Raw genomic sequence first — 17,466 nt, forward strand, 5'->3', positions numbered from 1 at the left:
AAGAGGGGAAGATGTGAGAAGGTCTCATTTATCAGTTCAAAGTACCCTCCTTCTTCCATACCTACATAACATTTTGAAGCTTTAGTGAGACAAGTTCCATTATCCCTGTTTTTCTCAAAGAAAGAGGCTCAGAGAAAAGCAGCAACATATCCACATTAGCCTCAGAATAAGACAGAAATGATCCTAGCCTTGTTCTCACAGATAAGCTACACTGCCTCTCATTCACCTCCTGCTGCTTGATTTATGGCTCTAACCCTATTTCTTCTCTTTGTTTCAGCCAGCTCTTAGCTTTCTTATATACCTCCTGCCTTAGAGCAGACCAGCTGCATTCAAGGAGGTGTCAGCTTTCCAATATGTGTAACTCCAAAGCTGTGCCTGGACTCTGACAGTGACAAAAGGGAAAAATCAGAGGAAGCAATTTTCTGCTGATACCAGGGAAAAAATTTAATGCAATAGCACAACACCTCACCATCTTAAGGTCCTGACAAGACTCCTGGCACTGAAGAGCAGCAGCTTTAGCCCCTTCTTTGGCTGTACTCCCAAAGAAGTAATTGCATTTTGCTTTCCTGTTTGGAGATGTGACACCGCAGCACTGGGCACTGGGCACTCAGCAGGATCTGCTGTGCCCCCTCAGAGACAGCTGCACTGCTGTGAGGGGAAAATTAATCCTGCACACAGACTGCTGCCACCTAATTTTTGCTGTGTGATTGGGGAGGTCGCTGTGGCTCCTTGTGCAGTGCTCTCAGGAATGCTGGAATAGACACTGCCTGTTGTTACCTCTGTGTGTTTCAGGAGAAACATCTAGGGCCAGGGAAATAATCCTGTGTGACTGCTCCACATGGTAACTTCCACTAGACTTTGAAGCTGCTTTTTATTATGAAAATGACTGCAGTTCTCTTAATGACCCAGACTGTTAAGTGAGTTTTCTTGCCTTTCAAAGTTATGGTCTACATTAAGGCATTCCCACAGAGATTCTCCGAAATGGAGCAGCTTCCTACTACCAGTCTTGCTCCTCTTGAAATAATGTCCTTCAAGGTCATGACCTGCCTGACAAGCAAAGCACATCCCAGTGAGCCCCACAAGTCAGGCTTCCAGGAGGGAAAAGCTTAATGCCACATCTACAAACCTCCCCATCAAGGAGAAAAGGGAAAAGCTTCATTTCAACTATGCCTCCAGTGTTTCCTACATGCAGCACAGGAATCAGGCCATTTGCAGGAGTGCAGGGCATGAAGAGCCCCACAGCTTGGCAGGATAAAATTCCTCCAATAACAGCAGACACTCGTTGCTGACACAAATTTCTGTGTGTTTGAAGCCATTTAGTTTGCTTTGCCCTGATTTGTCCCAAGTTGCTCCAAACTCTGAATTCTGCTTTAAAAATGTTTCAAAGCTTAAAGAATAAGGCAGTTGAAAAGGTGGATTACCACCTGATAGAGAATCACAGAATCATTAAGGTTGGAGAAGACCTCCAACCTTTGATTGAACATCACCTTATCAACTAAAGCACAGCAGCAAGTGCCACATCCAGTTGTTTCTTGAACCCTTCCAGAGATGGTGACTCCACCAGCCCCCTTTGCAGCCACTGTTTCCCCAGCCTGTAGTTCTGCCTGGGATTCTTGTGACCCAAATGCAGGACCTGACACTTGCCCTTACTGAACCTCATACTGTTGACCTTGCCCATGGAAATTCTCCCTTTGGTACAAGCAGAGGTATTTTTTGCCATAACATCTCCCACCCAGTGACTGGGATCAGTGCTCTAGAAAAAGTGGGACAGTAAAGAGAACGTGAGGCTGCCTGCCTCTGAGCTCAGCCTCAGGATATCACCAACACGCTGACAGGCGTGGGGACAGTGGATGTGTGGTGACAGTGGAACAAGCCTGTGGCTGGCTCATGCATTTCAGCAAAGCCCATGACCTGGGGAGACCCTGCAAAAGTGGCTGGGGACAGCATATTTGCAAGCAGAGGGACTAACACAGGACACTGCTGCTTTTTGGTGCTGGCAGGCACTGACAGGAGCGCCCAGGGCAGTGGATTTCCACTGCAAATGTGAGGATGTTCTGTGGAGCGAGGGGACCAGCTCCTCTGACTCACCAGGGGGTGCCATTGCCATGGCAAATTTGCTTGCAGCGCTAACTCCTGTCAGGCACCATTAATCTCTGGCTGTCAACAGCTCATGATTTAAATGCTCTCCCCTCTTCCCCACCTGCTCCTCCAGCTCCATCCTGAATGCTTTGAAGTCTCTGTCAGGAGCCAGGCGTGAGGGGGAGGGACACAGCAGGGCATGTGGCAGGAGCATAGGAGAAGCTTGGGATCTGCTGGTTACAGAAGGGGGTGCAGATGGGCTGAGGGATAGACTGACAGGGAGAAGGGAGGAACAGGATTATTGCAAGGCCCAAGACTCGAGTGGCTTTCACTCTACAGAGTACTAGGGAACTGCCAGCTCTCAGCCACAACTGGGACATATTCCTTGAAGCCCCCAAATGTCCCTTATACCCATCTCAGCAAGGCCTTGGGACTATCTAGACCAAAAAATCAGCAGCCCCTGCCACAGCTTCCTGCATTTCCAGCACTTTCACCTCTTTTCCTCTGGCATTTTACCCAAGATTAGTTCTCTACTCTGCTGCAGGCACATGTGGCTTGCCCTCTTCCTTTTCCCCAGGGCAGGTCAGATACCAGGAATCAGAGATGCTCCACATCTGGTTGTCACAAGCTGTGTCAGTGTCTCAGTCAGTGGCTGCTGCAGGCAGCCCATAGCACATCAGGCTGTAGGACTTAGCAGATCCCTCTGGTCCCCAGCTCAACAGGCACATCACACAAGGGAGCCTCTCAGCTGGGGGCACAGCAGCTGTCATGCAGTGGCAAGGCAAGAAATGTTGTCTGGGCTTTGAGGCAGGTGCTGCTCAACTTGCCTTGAAATATTTGTCCAGGACTTCACTGTAGTTACTGCCCTTGGAGAACCACCCATCTGGGATAATCTCAGCTTCCAGCCACTGGATCACGCGGCGACGAAGCTCGTCCCTGTCCGACTGGTAGCAGACAACTGTGATGGGAGACAGTGCAGCAGAAGGAAAAACAAGAGTGAGAGAAATCAGGGTGGCAGGGAGATCACAAAGAGAGGGCTGGAAATAAAAGGCAGCCAGCTCTCCCTGATGGCAGCTTGCAGCCCCTCTGTCCTGTCCTTGCGGTTACATCACTGCCAGATCCAAGCAGATTTGACATGTGCTGAATAGTGGATGGGCTGTTGGTGACACCATGTGGCACGGCTGGAAAACAACACTCCTGCCAAAGCTCTTCCTTCCCATTCCTGAAGCTCGTGGAAGAACAGCCCGGAGCTGACTCATCTTGGTGTGAAGAGTCCCAGACTGAGGGAGGAAGGTAACTGACAATGTCCCCGGGCTTCCTGACACTGCATAGAATTGTCATTCAGCTATCAACCCTAAAATACCAAAACCTCTATCCTCTGCAAGGGGGAGGAATAGACTGAGCAAGCCTTTCTACCACTCTGTCTCCAAGACTTGAATTTTAGGGCCTGTTATCTCAGGAAATACTGTTTCTTCAAAGCCCTGGTTTGTCCACTCTGACTGGAAACGAGAGGGGGTCAGGCTGGGCTTGTTCACTCACAGTGCTTGCCAGTGTCACAGGTTTCTCCAGGGCAGTTATCACTTTGTGTGCTAGTACAAACTGTGATTTAGAAACAAAACTGAAAGCCTAGCTGGGAATTGTCACACCTTTGCTGCCCAGTGGTCAGCAAAGCCAGAAAAGGAATCAGTGTGCATTCATGTCACTTGCACACGTTAAGGATCTTCTGAATGCAGTGACTACTATCACAAGCAGATGCAGAGATGAAAAAAATCATCTCTGTAGGGATTCTGCATGTTTCATTTTGTACTTCTTTAAAACTGCTTTAGGGTGGTGGCCATGCTCTGACATGGTCCTTCCTCTTTATTTTGTGTGAGACTTTGCTCTCATCTGTCATAGGAAGTTAAAGTTGATGATTATACAGCTCCAGTATTTAGAGTTCATGAATAGGAAAAGGCTCTCCTGATGACAAGCCATGGCCCTAAAATCCAATGTTAAGTACACATGGCAATGCATAAAGGGAGAAACCAAGCACAGGGAATTGAAGAGACTTAAAATTTAGGTGATCATAGAATCATTTAGGTTAGAACAGACTCAAGATCATCTTGATGGCTGATGGTAGAGGCAGTTCAGCTGTACCTCCTGACTCTCTGCCTCTGCCATTGGTTCATCACTCCTAAAGCAAAGTTTCCTTTTAAAAGAATGCTCCATCCCTCAGTCTGGGTGATGAACACAGTTTGAGTCCCTGGGGGCAAACTGGGTTTCATTGCACCTAGTCTATGCTGAGTCCCTGAGACATCCCAGCACAGTGAAAAGCCCAGGAGATGTATGAGCTCTGAAAGGTTACCCAAGAGTAAAGAGCTGGGCAATCACCTTTCAGCTGATTTATCAACTCAGACTCTTGTACAGCCCATGCAGGATGTGCTTTTTGCAGAGCTCTGCACCTCTCCAGCACACCCTCTGCCCATCTCCCAGAGCATACAGATTCATACAGAGGCCTCAGCCAAACAGGACACAGCTTCTTACCTGGACTTGCAGCTGGATTCTCAGACTTCTTCTCTGTTAATGGAAAGACAGAAGAGGACATTTCTGATGCAGTGTGAAGCAATACAAATCTCTTCCCACCATGGGTAAAAGCAGAAGAACCTGGGTGTCTTTGGATATATGAGGGCCACATACATGATTGAGGGGCTGGAATCCCTGGACCATGAGGAGATACTGAAGACAGTTTAGACTAAAGAATTGAAGGCTCAGGGACAATCTCATCAATGCTTATAAATCTGATGGAAGGAAATGAGGAAGACTGCACCAGACTTTTATCCATGGTATTCAGTGACAGGGTAAGAGACAGTGGGCACACATTTAAACACATGAACTCTGTCTGAACACAAGAAAACCATGCAGCTGGTATGTGTGTGAGTTAAACAGGCCCACTGATGGGGCAAAATCCTTGCTCCTAAAGTTATTGAGGTTCCTTAGAAACATGGATTATAGTATTGGTTTTAGGAGTTTATCCTCAGAGCATGACTTTTCCTCAGCAGTTAAACTGGGACATTTACCTGGCTGACTCCAAAAGCTTAGAGTGAGGCAGCAGGAGCAAAAGTTTGCCCTGCTCTCCTGAGTGCCACACTCCCAGAAGCTTGGGGAGGCAATAGCTCCAAGGTCCCCCCACAGTCAAGGTGTCAGGATTTTGAGTGCACTAATGAGGGCCTTAATAACCCTGCTGGCCTCACCTAGAGCCTCCATCCAAACTCTCTGTGAACCATGAGGCTCCATTTCATATCTGATTCCTCAATTCCTAGTCCTTGCCTGTGATTATCATGTTGTAGCCATGCCTGCCTCCAGCTCTGTTGCAACCACTCTCTTCCATAGACTGTTGATCCAGGCTCTGTCCTGGTGGCTGTGTTCCCACCTTGATTTCAGCCCTGCTATGTAGCAGGCACAGGGCCTGCAAGGGCCCCGTGGTGAGCAGAAGCCTAGAGATAAGAAATGCCAAGTCATGGTGAATGGCTAGAAGCTGCTATTCTGCCTTTGGACCCCTGCTTATCTCTCTGGAAGCCCATAGGTCACTTTCCTCTAACCCTTGCCATTGGACCATTTCTGATCCCCCTGTACCCTGTTTTAGGCCGGTTCTGGTAGAAGAGCTGTCACTGGAACCCTTCACAGAAGATTCAATTAAGACATTGCTGTGGAACTCTAAACTGCCTTCTCCTCTCTCCCCCTGTGTCTGCCTGCCTGCCTAGGCACCTAGCAAGCTGAGAGCTGAAATCACAGTGAGCTGATAATCACTAAAGAGCTGATATCCCTTAAGCTTGCTAAGGTTGCCTGTGGCTGAGAGCTGCTTGGGAATCAGACAGTCCGTCCCCAATAGGACTGTGCTATCCGGACCCCGTGCAGCCTGAACCCAGCAGGAGGCTGAATTGGCGCCACAGGCTGCATCACTATGAGCTTGTTTGCCTCGTGTCTGATTCTGGTTACCAGAGTCACCAGCCCTGACTTCACAACTTGATTTCAGGCCTACTTCATCACTGCCAGCTTGCCTGGTCGTCTGGACTCTTGCTTGAATCTGGCTCCTGTTCAGAGGCTTGCCTTGTTTACCCCACTCAGCAACTGTGGGACAAGGTCTTGCTGGTGAGGCCTCTGCCCTGCCTTATTACCATGCCATGCTTCCCTTCCAGCTTTGTCCCTGAGAGTGTAGCCAGCCCTCCTTGCCAGGGTTACCTTTGCAGTGGCCATCGTAATCCACCTGGATCTTGGAGCCGGTGAGGCAGGCGTCACGGTGCAGCTCACAGTGGTTCAGGTACGTCTTGCCATTGCTCCCACACACAGGCCTCTTGTGAGGTTTGCATTTCTGTGGGACAGCCAGAGAACACAGCCTTTCACCTGCCTCCTTGGGACTGCTCGGTGAGTCCCACCATAGCCCAGCTCAGGAGAAGTCCTTGGCATAGTCCCCTTGGCCCTGTGTTTGGAACAGGCTAACTCACCCATCATTACCCCAGGAAAACCCACACAGGGAGGTCTGTGGGTGTGAGTTCAAAGGCCTCACTTCATCCCAGTTTCCATCACCACCAGCATGACAGGAGTCTTTCTGAAATCAGACCTCTGCAGAGAAATCAGTGCACAGCATAAATATGGAGCATAATCCTGCAATTGCTGCTCCATGTGCCGTGGCCATGCCTGCCCAGAGGTGTTTCTATGCCTCTGGTTTCTGCACCTGTGCTTGCTTGGCTCCATTGCATCTCTCTGCAGACTCTGCTCCACTCTTCTGCTACCAAATGGCAGAATAAGCCATCAGCCATGAACAAACAGCACAGCCCACAGCAAAGAGAGTTCACCAGTGCCACTGTTCAGGCTATGAGCTTCTCTCTTCTGTCCCTTTTGGTCTGGCCAAGCCTACCCAGAGTGACAGACTCCCTTCCTACTAACAGAGCATTTCACTCTCCAGTGCCCAGGCTGGTCATGCCAGAGCTGCAAGCTCTGAGGGAAGGGGGAACAAAGAGCCACAGGGCCATTCCCAGGAGCCAGGCAGAAATGTTTGGAAGGCACAGAGCAGAGCACAGTAGGGAGACATTGTGTCCCTACAGCTGGGAAAGACTCTTCTAATCATCTCTGACTCCCTGCTGGATACAGCTATTCATCCTTACAGCACTCTACCACAATTATTTCCATTTTACAAAAGCTGATTTTTAGTAGGGTCCTTGTAACCTCCTCAAACAAGGCGCCAGTGAGGGCAGAGTGTCTTGAAGCTCACAGACCATTCCCTAGAGTGCCCTTCAAAGCCAGCTGCACATCCATACCCCCCTGGGCTTTCCCAACAAAAGTCTCCTGTGTGTGTAAAGACCCTAGGCAGTCCTGCAAGCAGCACAGCTGTGAGTCCCAGACTGTATCTACCCTGCAGGGCTCTTCCCCCACACAACACTGGAAACAGTCCTGCTGTTTGAAGAGCCACTGTGACTCTGCAGCTGCTTCAAAACATTATTCCATCAGGGGATCCTTCCAGTGACAGAAACCCATCTGAGGGGTGGTGGTGGTGCCACCTGTCCCAGACACAGGACCTGTGCTGCTCCCATACCTCAATGCACAGGCAGGTTGGCTCTCCCTTCTCTGTCACTGCACACTCACGCCCAGCTCCACAGAAAACATTGGCACAGATCTTAGATTTGCTCCTTGGCTCTTCCTGCAAGATACAAAGTCAGAGACACAAAATACATCATTACCCACAAGAGTAAAAACACAGTTTAAAAAATAGCACATTTAACTGGCGTCAGGACCAAAAGGTACCATGGTATTAAGGTGGGGGTGACAAAAAAAGAGAGACATGACTTCAATAGATGGACAGCTCAGACAATAAGAAGCAGGAGACACAAGAACAAGGGCTACAGTCCCAGGAATACAGGGTTTCCTTCAGTTCATTCCTGGAAAATCACCTGGGAGAAGTGGAGCAAACATGAGCAAGAGGAAGTCTAGCATGAATGGTAAGAATAAATTGCTCATGTCAGTGACTGCTGTCTTTAAAATTTCTTTTCACAGAGGGTAGGGAGCAGAAATGTCTTTGCTCGAGACACTTAGGAAGAAGGTGAACATATCCCTAGAGAAAGGTACAACACAAGCAGGCAGAAGAGATTGCCATCAGGCACCAGATAATGTCCCTGTCACAAAAAACTGACCCATTATCTTGCTTTCACTAGTCAAGACCAAACACTTTAAAAGAAGAACACTGTCATGGATAAGATAATTATCCAGTAATCCTCCCATAATGAAAATTTCTTCCTGGTTCCTGACAGCCTGCAGGTGACTTACGTCCTGCAGCACAATTGATATGCTTTACAATTTTCTCCTAGCCAAAGCCATCACAAGTATTGTAGCTCACATAACTGTCAAATATTTTCTTTTTTTTTTCTTGGTGTCCCACAGCATTCCTGGTGACACCTAGTGTGGAATATTTCCATAGTTTAATCATGGTTTTGATGCAACTACCACTTATTTTTATCCATTTAATGCTTTTTAAAATAGACTTTTAAAAGAGAAGGTAGTTTCAGGGTTCAGACTTTGAAGAGCCTGGCTTAATTCCCTGCTTTGTCATTAATTTCCTTTGTGACTCTCATTTCACTTAACATTTTCCATTGTATGTTGAGTATCTGGTTTATGCCAGCCAACTCGCTTCTGCAACAGTTTTGCATCAGAAAGAAGATTGAGGAATGAAAAATAATCAGTGAGATAAGTCAATCACATCTGCTATGTTTCTTCCCTCTAATACAAAGATGTTTTTTCACCTTCTCATCAGAGTATTATTCTTATACTCTGCTCATTTGTGGCATCTTTGTCCCTCCATCACTTACTTTTGAAAATAGGTGATGAAAAAGGAACAGAATTTGTCAGAAGAGCAAGCATTATTGACAAATGCTGAACACATTTTTTCCTCCTACTTCCTCTTTATTCTAGTTTTTTGTTTGTTTTGATTTTAAACCACAGTTTCAGAGAGGTGCTGTCTTTACTGAACAGCCCACAGAGACAGCCAGATCATTTTCTGAATAACCTTGCCCCGGTCTTCAGAATAGTTTGTTTGCTGGCCTACTGCACAATTCATCAAACCTGAGAAGGTCTTTTCAAATCACTGCAGGAATCCCTCCAGGTTCACATAGCGACAAACATCTTTTGGGTTTTCTGCAGGAGTTCCTATTTTGCTGCTTATTCCGTCAAATACAGTGTTTGGACATGCCAGTCTTAGCTGAGAAATGTATTCTATGTCCCAGGCCTGTTTTCCCCATGAAGACAGCATCACCCTCCTGCCTTTTCATCTCCTTTCACATTTTGTTTCCGAGCTACAAGTGACACATTATCCCTCCTCCTGCATCCAGCTCTCTGCAGTCATCTTCCAGGGGAGGGCTGGGGTAAATGAACCAGGCACTTGTGGGGTGGGATGGAACAAAGGGAGTGCTTCACTGCACAAAGCAACCTCGTGCAGCTCAGGGCAGGGAAGGAATAGCTCATTTTGCAAAATGCACAAAGAAAAACCCTAATTGTCCAAGGCTGGAGTCTGACTTTGGTCACTCACCTAAAATGCAGTGTAGCTACCAAAGTGCTGATCCATTTAAGGGGTTTTGAACAACTTGTCAATCCCTTCAAGCAGTCAAAGACAGAAAAAGCAGCTGGGCACAGCTTTGAATGGCCACCCAGTGAGGTCTGTAATCCAGGTGCCTGCAATAGATGGCAGCACTCTGCCTCTCCCATGGACAGGCAGGACTGCCAGCAGCCACCTCCCATCCACGCCCACCAATGCCAAGCCTGGCTTTTGGTACCTGCCTGGGACTTGGGGCACTGCTATAATGCAGCTGGCCTCAACAAGCATCTGCAGTGCCCAAGCTCAGATTGCTGGACTCCTCTCCCCAAGGGAGCTCACTTGGAAACCCAGTCTCCAATGTGGCCATCCACAGCTCCCTCCCTGCTAGTGCTAAAGCCCAGGCACCATCCCACAGCTCTTCCTTTGGAACCTGGGCAGGGGATGCTGGCAGGGTGACATCACCAGAACAGCTTCTGAAGACACCCTGCCACCTGCCAGGCTAGAAGGCCACATTACTCTGATTTTTCTTATTAATCAAAGCGATACAATTTTCTCGTCGCTTCTTCTTATTGCCTTAAGTTGCCCTAGGCTGGCAGGGGGTTGGTTCATTGCCACATTCCAGCATGGCTTTCTCCACCTCAGGATTCAGCCAGAGGAAGAAAAGAAGCAAGCTGCTCTGCCTGCCTGCCCTCTCACTCTGGCACGGGGTTTCTCAAACCCAGCTGTGGCATACCACAGGGTGGGACCTCTTCTAGCAGTCCTGGTTGCCTTCCCAGCAAATGTGGGAGTCTCCTGTGCACAACTGAGAGTGTGACAGGGACAGAGGTGGATGACTGGATGAGTACAGTGGGGGTCTGCAAATGAGGCTTTATAATCTCATGATTCCCTGGTGATCTCCCAGAATCTACCAGCCAAACTGGTTTCTTGTGACAGATACTCTAATCTTACCTTGGACCTTGTAATATATGTTTTTATAAAGCTTTACCTGCTGGAGTTGTGTGAGTGAGGATGGCAGCTGCCACTTTAATATTGAATAGTCCATCCTTGCACCTGCCTTGTAAAAGCTTGAAAATATAAACCACAAATTTTAAAAATTTAAAATGTAAAAAAAAGACTTCACAGTATTTCAACATCATTGCCCTTAAATTAATTAATATCAGGATTTACTGGAATCACAGCTTTTACACTGCTTTGTGTCTGAGAGCTGCCCGTGCCTTTTCTGTCATCCTGTGCTTGGGAAGTGTCACCTGTTCCAGTCCACAGCGCGCTCGGGCAGGCGGAAGGGAAAAGGCAGGGAGTTGTTATTAATTGCTGCACAGTGGCATTTCCACTGCAAGCCTTGGCAAGGCACTTCCTCTCTTCTGCCTCCAGTGAGGTGCCCAAACTCTCTCTTTTTTAGGTACTCCTCTGCTGCCCAGAGAACAAGTGGGAAGGTGTAAAAGCAGCCAGATGAAGCCAGGGCAGGAGTGCCTGTGCCTTTGGAATGTCTGCCACAGCACAGGGGCACTCTGACCCTTCACCCTGCAGGGGCACAGGCTTCCCAGACATATTGTCTGGCAAGAACCATGGAGAAGGCTGCTCTCAACAAGGGCCACAAGTTCAGGGCAGCTGGGTAGCGTCATGTATGCATAGCCTGGCTTGTCTACTGAATGGGGATGGAAATGCACAATGCTTTTGGAGGGCTGGGAAGTGTAACCCTGTGGATGAAGGTTCATGTTAACAGGCAAACACTAAGCAGAAGACCTGAGCTGACAGTGCAGAGAGTCACATGCAATGCCTCTGTCTCAGCTGTTGTCTCCTGACGAGCAAGGAGGAAAAAGACATTTCCAAGGCACCCGCAGGCGAAAGCCAGAGGCAATGCCAGTGGTGAAGGATCGCCATGGCAACCAGCAATGCAGGGCCTCAAGGTGGAGAGCTAAAATTAGGAAATTAGGCAGTGGAAAGGGCTGTTTCTCATCTCTGGCAGCATCTGGTGCTGAGAAGTTGGACCCCCAACACAGAGTAAGCACAGATATCCGGAGCATTTCCGAGTCCCTGCCCGCGCCCGGCTGTCCAGGACTGAGTGTGACTCGATGAGCCAATGCAGTGCCCGGTCTGCACGGGATCCCAAGGTCCTGCCAGGTGCTGTGCCTGCTCTGCACTGGTGGGACTGCATGGAAACAGTGCAGTGTCTGCAGTGATTGTACACATGGCAGAGAAGAGGTATCACGGCTCCTTGCCTTTGCAAGGGAACTGCCCGCTGCAGCCCTCCCTTGGCTGCCTCCTCCCCTGGCCCCTACTGAGCCACAACAGTCTGGTGTCCCTTGATGGGAGCTGGGACTTTCCTAACCAGCCTGTGAAAGTTGAAACCATGAACAATTCAATGACAAAACACCTCTGTAAAGAAGAGCAAGTTCCACCTGCAGAGAAGAGCTGTGCACGCAGCTCCATGTCCACAGTGCCCTACAGCCCGAAGAGAGCAGCAGGGATTACTGCCATTACACACATTCTGGGAAACAAGCAGAAAGACAAGATGGGGAGTTTATATGCTTCACAACAACCCCTCATATTGGCTTGTTTTCTGCATATCTTTCCACATAAAATCTCCTCTTTGAGACCTCAAAAATCTTTTTGTCAGCAGCCCGTACTGCATTGGACATTGATACAAGTAACAACCTTTTCTGGTGTCAGCAGTGAGGGCAGGTCCTTTCTTCTTTTGGCACCACTTTCTGGAAATACATAAAATTATTTGACCCTCACATAATGCTCTGTGCTGTTTGCTGTAAAATCAAGGTTTTGTGTTTTTGCCTTGTGCGACGAGCACGGAAATCAAAGTGCTCTAAAGCTGGAGCTGAAAACTCCTATGGGAGGCAATCCCATGTATTATACAAACTTGAGTATCACACAGAGAAGGCAAAACTAAAGGGCACCAAAATGATGTCTGGGATTGCAAGACATGCACAGATTCTCATGCCTCAGGGAAGGCAGCAGCAAAAGCTGGCTGCAAGTTTTCAGATATAATCAGTACAATTCACAACAGACTCCCCTCCATGCATCAGAGAGAAATAAGCTGTGCAGCTACCTATTTCTGCCAGTCCTCCCTACATCTTCACATCCACATCCCTTTTGCCTGTTCCCTGCCACAACCAGTGGGGGAGTAGGGATGTAAGGGATCTCTGAATATGCCAAGGTGCTACCCATAAACTGCATAGCCTGTATAATTTCTAAACCAACTCAACATCCAGCCATGAAATCTAGCGCCTTGTCTAACTGTTGTCTTGGCAATGTTTGCTTCTGAACACAGAACGATTTGGAAACACAAGGCAGTAGGTTAATGATGCAGAAAGCTGAGATAAGCTATGTCTCCTGACTTCCAAACTTCCCTCCTCTCCTGTTGTGGAGCTGGGAGGGAGAAGCATTGTGCTGCAACATTCAAAAAGAGAGTGCTGGGCAGCAGAGCAGCTCAGGGGGGAGCCAGGAAAATTTAGCAACTCCTGTGCAGTGATGGCACTGAGAAAGCATTTGGCTTATGCGTTTCATCCCATTACCCAAGTGTTTCTCCAGTTGTTTCGGCAGCAGTGTCCTCCTGCAGAGGTCCAGGGGGACCAGATCCCATGTTCACTGAGGCCACCAAGGGGCAGCCAGCTTGTCACCTCTGGTCATTTGTGCAGCCTGCTCTGCCAGCACGTTTGTCCTGTTGTTTTGGTTTGCAACTAACAAGCAAAGCAGTTGCTCCTCCCTGCAAACGTGACCCAATTCCTGTGGCAGCTCCCTGGATCCACTAACACTCTGGTGTGATGGGGCGGAAATTTGGTAGCAGCATAAACTGAGCAGATTAGCGTGAAACAAGCAGGCATCCCTGACACTGGGCTTGCCATAAATAGGTAGGTAAGGTGACCATTACAGTTTTACTTCCTTTGGGCTACTGCCCCAGGTTGGAAGAAAATCCACACAAATTATCTTAAATTCTTACTTGGAAGGCTTGAGTTTCATTTAGCAAAAATAAGACTGTGATAAGCGCAGCAAGTGAGGATTGAATCATGCTATTCAGCTCTCCAAAAAAAACAGACATCATCAGGACAATCCCAGGACATCATCACTATTGGAATGGTACAGTAGGCTGTGGAATAAAACATACTCTACTTTGGAATGAAACCTCCTGCCAGAGGTTGCTGTACACACGGGTGCAGGGTCATCTCTTGAACACTTCTGTTGGTCTGGTGTTATCTGGACTCAAAGTGGCACCCTCTGGAACTCCTCCCTCCCCTGCTGCAGGGGTCCCACCTGTCTCTGGAAGGCACACGGTGCATGTCCTGCTGCTCACGCCAGTGAAGGTGTTGCTAGGCAGCTGGAAAGGCTCTAAACCAGGCTATCCCTGAGCTAGGGAGTCAAAAAAGAAGAGATGTTTGTCAGGCAAAGTCTGGACCAGGGCTGGGTTCCCCAAGGGAGTGTGACCAGCTGCATTTGACAATGTTCCCTCAACATTCCCAGTGCTAACAATATCCTATTTGAAGGGCATCAATATGGGATCTGTGCTGGATGCAGAGGGGTCCAGTGCCATTTAAACTGCAGGATTCCTCCTCCCCCAGTTCCTAAAGCCGTCCTGCGAGTGGCAGAACTAATGAAGGCCAGTTTCCAACAGCTCTCTCTGCATGGCCTGTCTGTCAGCCAGTTCCAGGGCAGCTCATGGACTCCTTCCTCAGGGGAGGTCTTCACAGGCCCCTCTCATTAAGGCAGTCACCTAGAGCCACAAAACCAGCTGGATCCCATTATCTCGGAGGCCTCCACTGCTTTATCAGCTGTGCCGGAAACAGGCCCATGGATTCAAGGCTCACTGGAGGCCAGAGACAGGCAGGCAGGCACAGACAGCCTGCTGACATTGCTTTGCTTCCACAGGGAACCAGGCAGGAATTCCTTAGCAGAGCCCCACACGACACTTCTCTGGCTCAGCCTCTCCTCTTGACAGACTCAACGTCACTGCTGCTTGCAGTCCTGAGGACAGATCCTCACTCCAGCCCCCTGCTGTCTCCCTGCCACTGACCCTTGTGCTTCCCCTGCAGCATTTCCTTTGTGTTGCAGGACAGACCCCATCTCACTGCTGCCCCCTCAGAGCTTCCATCACTAGGGTATTTCAGCCAGCTTCAATCAAGGGCTGTGAACAGAGATCTGGACACAATGTCAGGAGCTACTGCCCTTCCTGTGGGATGCCTGCCATGGAGGACAGCATGTGTCCCAATCCACCAATCCACACACCTAGACATCAGCCAACCCCTCTTTCCAATACTTTGCCCTTATCTTTTTCTATTCCCAACTAACATCTAGGACTGGCTCTTTTAAATCATCAAGTGCAACCCCTTAAACGCTTTTGAATGCTTGTGAGATGAATATTTAATGGCAGCTGACTTTGCTTATGGGAAACAAGCCAGACCATACATCTCTGCACATGCTGGGAAATCAGGGTGTGTTCCCAGAAAATCTGGATGCAGAGAAAAGAAAGCAATAGAGGGAAGGAACTGCAACTCCCAGAGCTCATAGGAGGTTCCCTCTCTGCAAACCCGTACCTCACCCATTTGTGTGAGACCCTCCCTGACTTGCTGGCTGCTCAGTCCAGGATCTGTGGATCAGATGTGTCCATCATATGTGCATTGAGCAGGAGAGTGGCTGAGGCTCTGACTGACCTCTGTGATAAAGGGGGCCCATCAGGTCAGTGACCTTTACATGAGGCCATGGAAAAACAACACGGCTTGTAAAAACCTGCTTGTAGGAATTCATCCATGACTCTGTCAGGGAAATGGAGATGAAGATGCCTGCAGCTTGTACTGCTACTAAAAAAGCCTGCCTGGGCAGCATTGCCTTGCAGACATTGGCAGGATGGATACAGAGCTCTACATCCCCACTGAGACCTGTGGAGACATGGCCTGGACTGCTGGCAGGGACAGCAGCCCTCACACACCAGCCATGGCTTTCTCATGTCCCACAGAGAGCAGGCAGAAGTTGGTGCCTGCACAGAAAGGGAAGCAAGAACTGGGAAGAAGGAGGGTTTTCTCCCTACAACCTAATCAAGAGCAAAAAGGCATCTGCCAAACAGCTGATGTCTCTTACAGTGTGATGCTGCTGAAACAGTTCCGGAGCCAGGCACACCTCTCGGGGACTCCGCTGCACAAGGACTCTGTTTTCCCTTTTAAGCTGGAAGGAATGTCTGTGCTCTGGCCCCCACAGCCTCATATTTTCCACCACAAGGCAATGACCAGTGAGGCCCCATTAGGGGAACAATGACATGAGAATCTGGGGAAGAGGAAATCGCTCCTGCAAACAAGTCTGGAAAATGGCTGCTAGAAGGAAGGGAGCTTGCATCTGGCAGCACTCTCACTCCTGCAGCCTCTCTGCTGCTCAGGCAAAAACACTCCTTATAATCACAGATTCCAAAGTATCATGTCCCAAAGCTGCACTTCTCTCGGCACTATTCCCTCCACCTATCCCTACAGCACCTCTGGAAGGAGTTTGATTCCCTTCTGCTGCATCATGTGGTGAAATTGCCAGCTTTTCCACAACCACTGGGATCTTTCTTACTAGTGTTGGTCCCAGCAAGGCATGGAGGCAGGAGTTCAGAACATGACTGATTTGTGCATACCAAACCAGCTGAAGAGGCTTCAGCTGTAAGCAGGGCAGAATCAGTCCCACAGGAGGACAGGATGTGATGCTCTGCTGCACCATGGTTCTCAGAGGGAGGAATCAAGTTAATCATTTTGTATTTGGATTGAAAAATCACCCTCACACACAGGGAAGCATCTCAGTGCATGTGAAAGGTCCTACCTGAATTTAGTCTCACAGGGCCTTAGGGACGAGATCGGTGTCACCCTCTCACGTGACAAGACTGGAAAGGAAAGGTCCAAGGTGCAAGACTTGCTCAAGAATGACCAGAAGACAGCAGCTCAGCTCCCTCTGCTCTCTGGGAAGCCAGGACCACTTCACTGAGTGATGCACTGTTGGAATTCAGGACATCCCTCTAGCTGTCCTGGATTGCCAGGACTCCTGCCAGGGGGCTCAGAGACCCTGGCACAGAGCCCAAGATGCCTGTGACTTTGATTATGACCCATGGAAAAAGTTACCAAAGTTACCTCATCCTTAGATGAGGATCTGCAAGCCACGAAAGTATAAGTAGAAAAATAATTAGTTTGTCACAGGGTGAAAAATAGATTTTTTTGGGGTTTTTAGAATGGGGCAAAATGAAGGAATCTGGGCATGTCCAGCCTTTCTCCTTCTTCTTCTTGGCCTCCATCTTCTATTGTGATGTTGGTACTTTTAGATTGGTTTAGAGTAGAAGCTTGCTGTCTAACATAGGTGATAGGTATTGGAAAGTTATTGTAAATATTGTACACGTAGTTTTTAGTATAAAAAGATAACACCACCCTGGGGGCAGGCAGAGTGCCTTGGACTGTCTTGCTGAATGGACCTCAGCTGGACAGGAGAAAAAATTTTATAGACAGGATACAATAAACAACCTTGAGACCGAGAACTGAAGAGCTCTGACTCCTTCTTCGAGCGCCGGGCTGGGAAAAGAGACTTTCTAACCCATCTCAGGGTCTGAGCAGCTAGAGTCCCGAGAATGCACCAATTGTACTCCTCATTGAGGAATGATTCTTCTTCCCATATCCTGAGTGCCCTTGGCCAGGCTCTGTTTTGCCATGGCTGAGCTCCTAGGAATCACAGTTCTCCATCCTATTTTGTTCAAAGCAAAAATAAGAACAAGACAAGCATTGACTTCTGAATTCCAACAAGAGGGTGATGTTCTGTATGTCACAGCACGTATGAGTTGTCAGAGGAAGCCTTTGACAACAGGAGGATGAAGG

The 17,466-nt window shown here is 48.6% G+C and overlaps 1 protein-coding gene across 1 annotated transcript in view; it reads right to left on the reverse strand.

The window, feature by feature from the left end:
* The window catches only part of FSTL1 (follistatin like 1), a 53,405-nt gene that overhangs the window by 7,138 nt on the left and 28,801 nt on the right, over window positions 1-17,466 (reverse strand). The window contains exons 3-6 of the mRNA XM_074534786.1: window positions 7,649-7,753; window positions 6,298-6,427; window positions 4,603-4,635; window positions 2,907-3,037 (exon numbers count right to left, since the gene is read on the reverse strand). Of these exons, the coding sequence (XP_074390887.1) occupies window positions 2,907-3,037; window positions 4,603-4,635; window positions 6,298-6,427; window positions 7,649-7,753 (399 nt within the window). The remainder of the gene's footprint in view (window positions 1-2,906; window positions 3,038-4,602; window positions 4,636-6,297; window positions 6,428-7,648; window positions 7,754-17,466) is intronic.

Source organism: Zonotrichia albicollis, chromosome 2, assembly GCF_047830755.1.
Source record: "Zonotrichia albicollis isolate bZonAlb1 chromosome 2, bZonAlb1.hap1, whole genome shotgun sequence".
In the NCBI taxonomy this organism is placed as follows: Eukaryota; Metazoa; Chordata; class Aves; order Passeriformes; family Passerellidae; genus Zonotrichia; species Zonotrichia albicollis.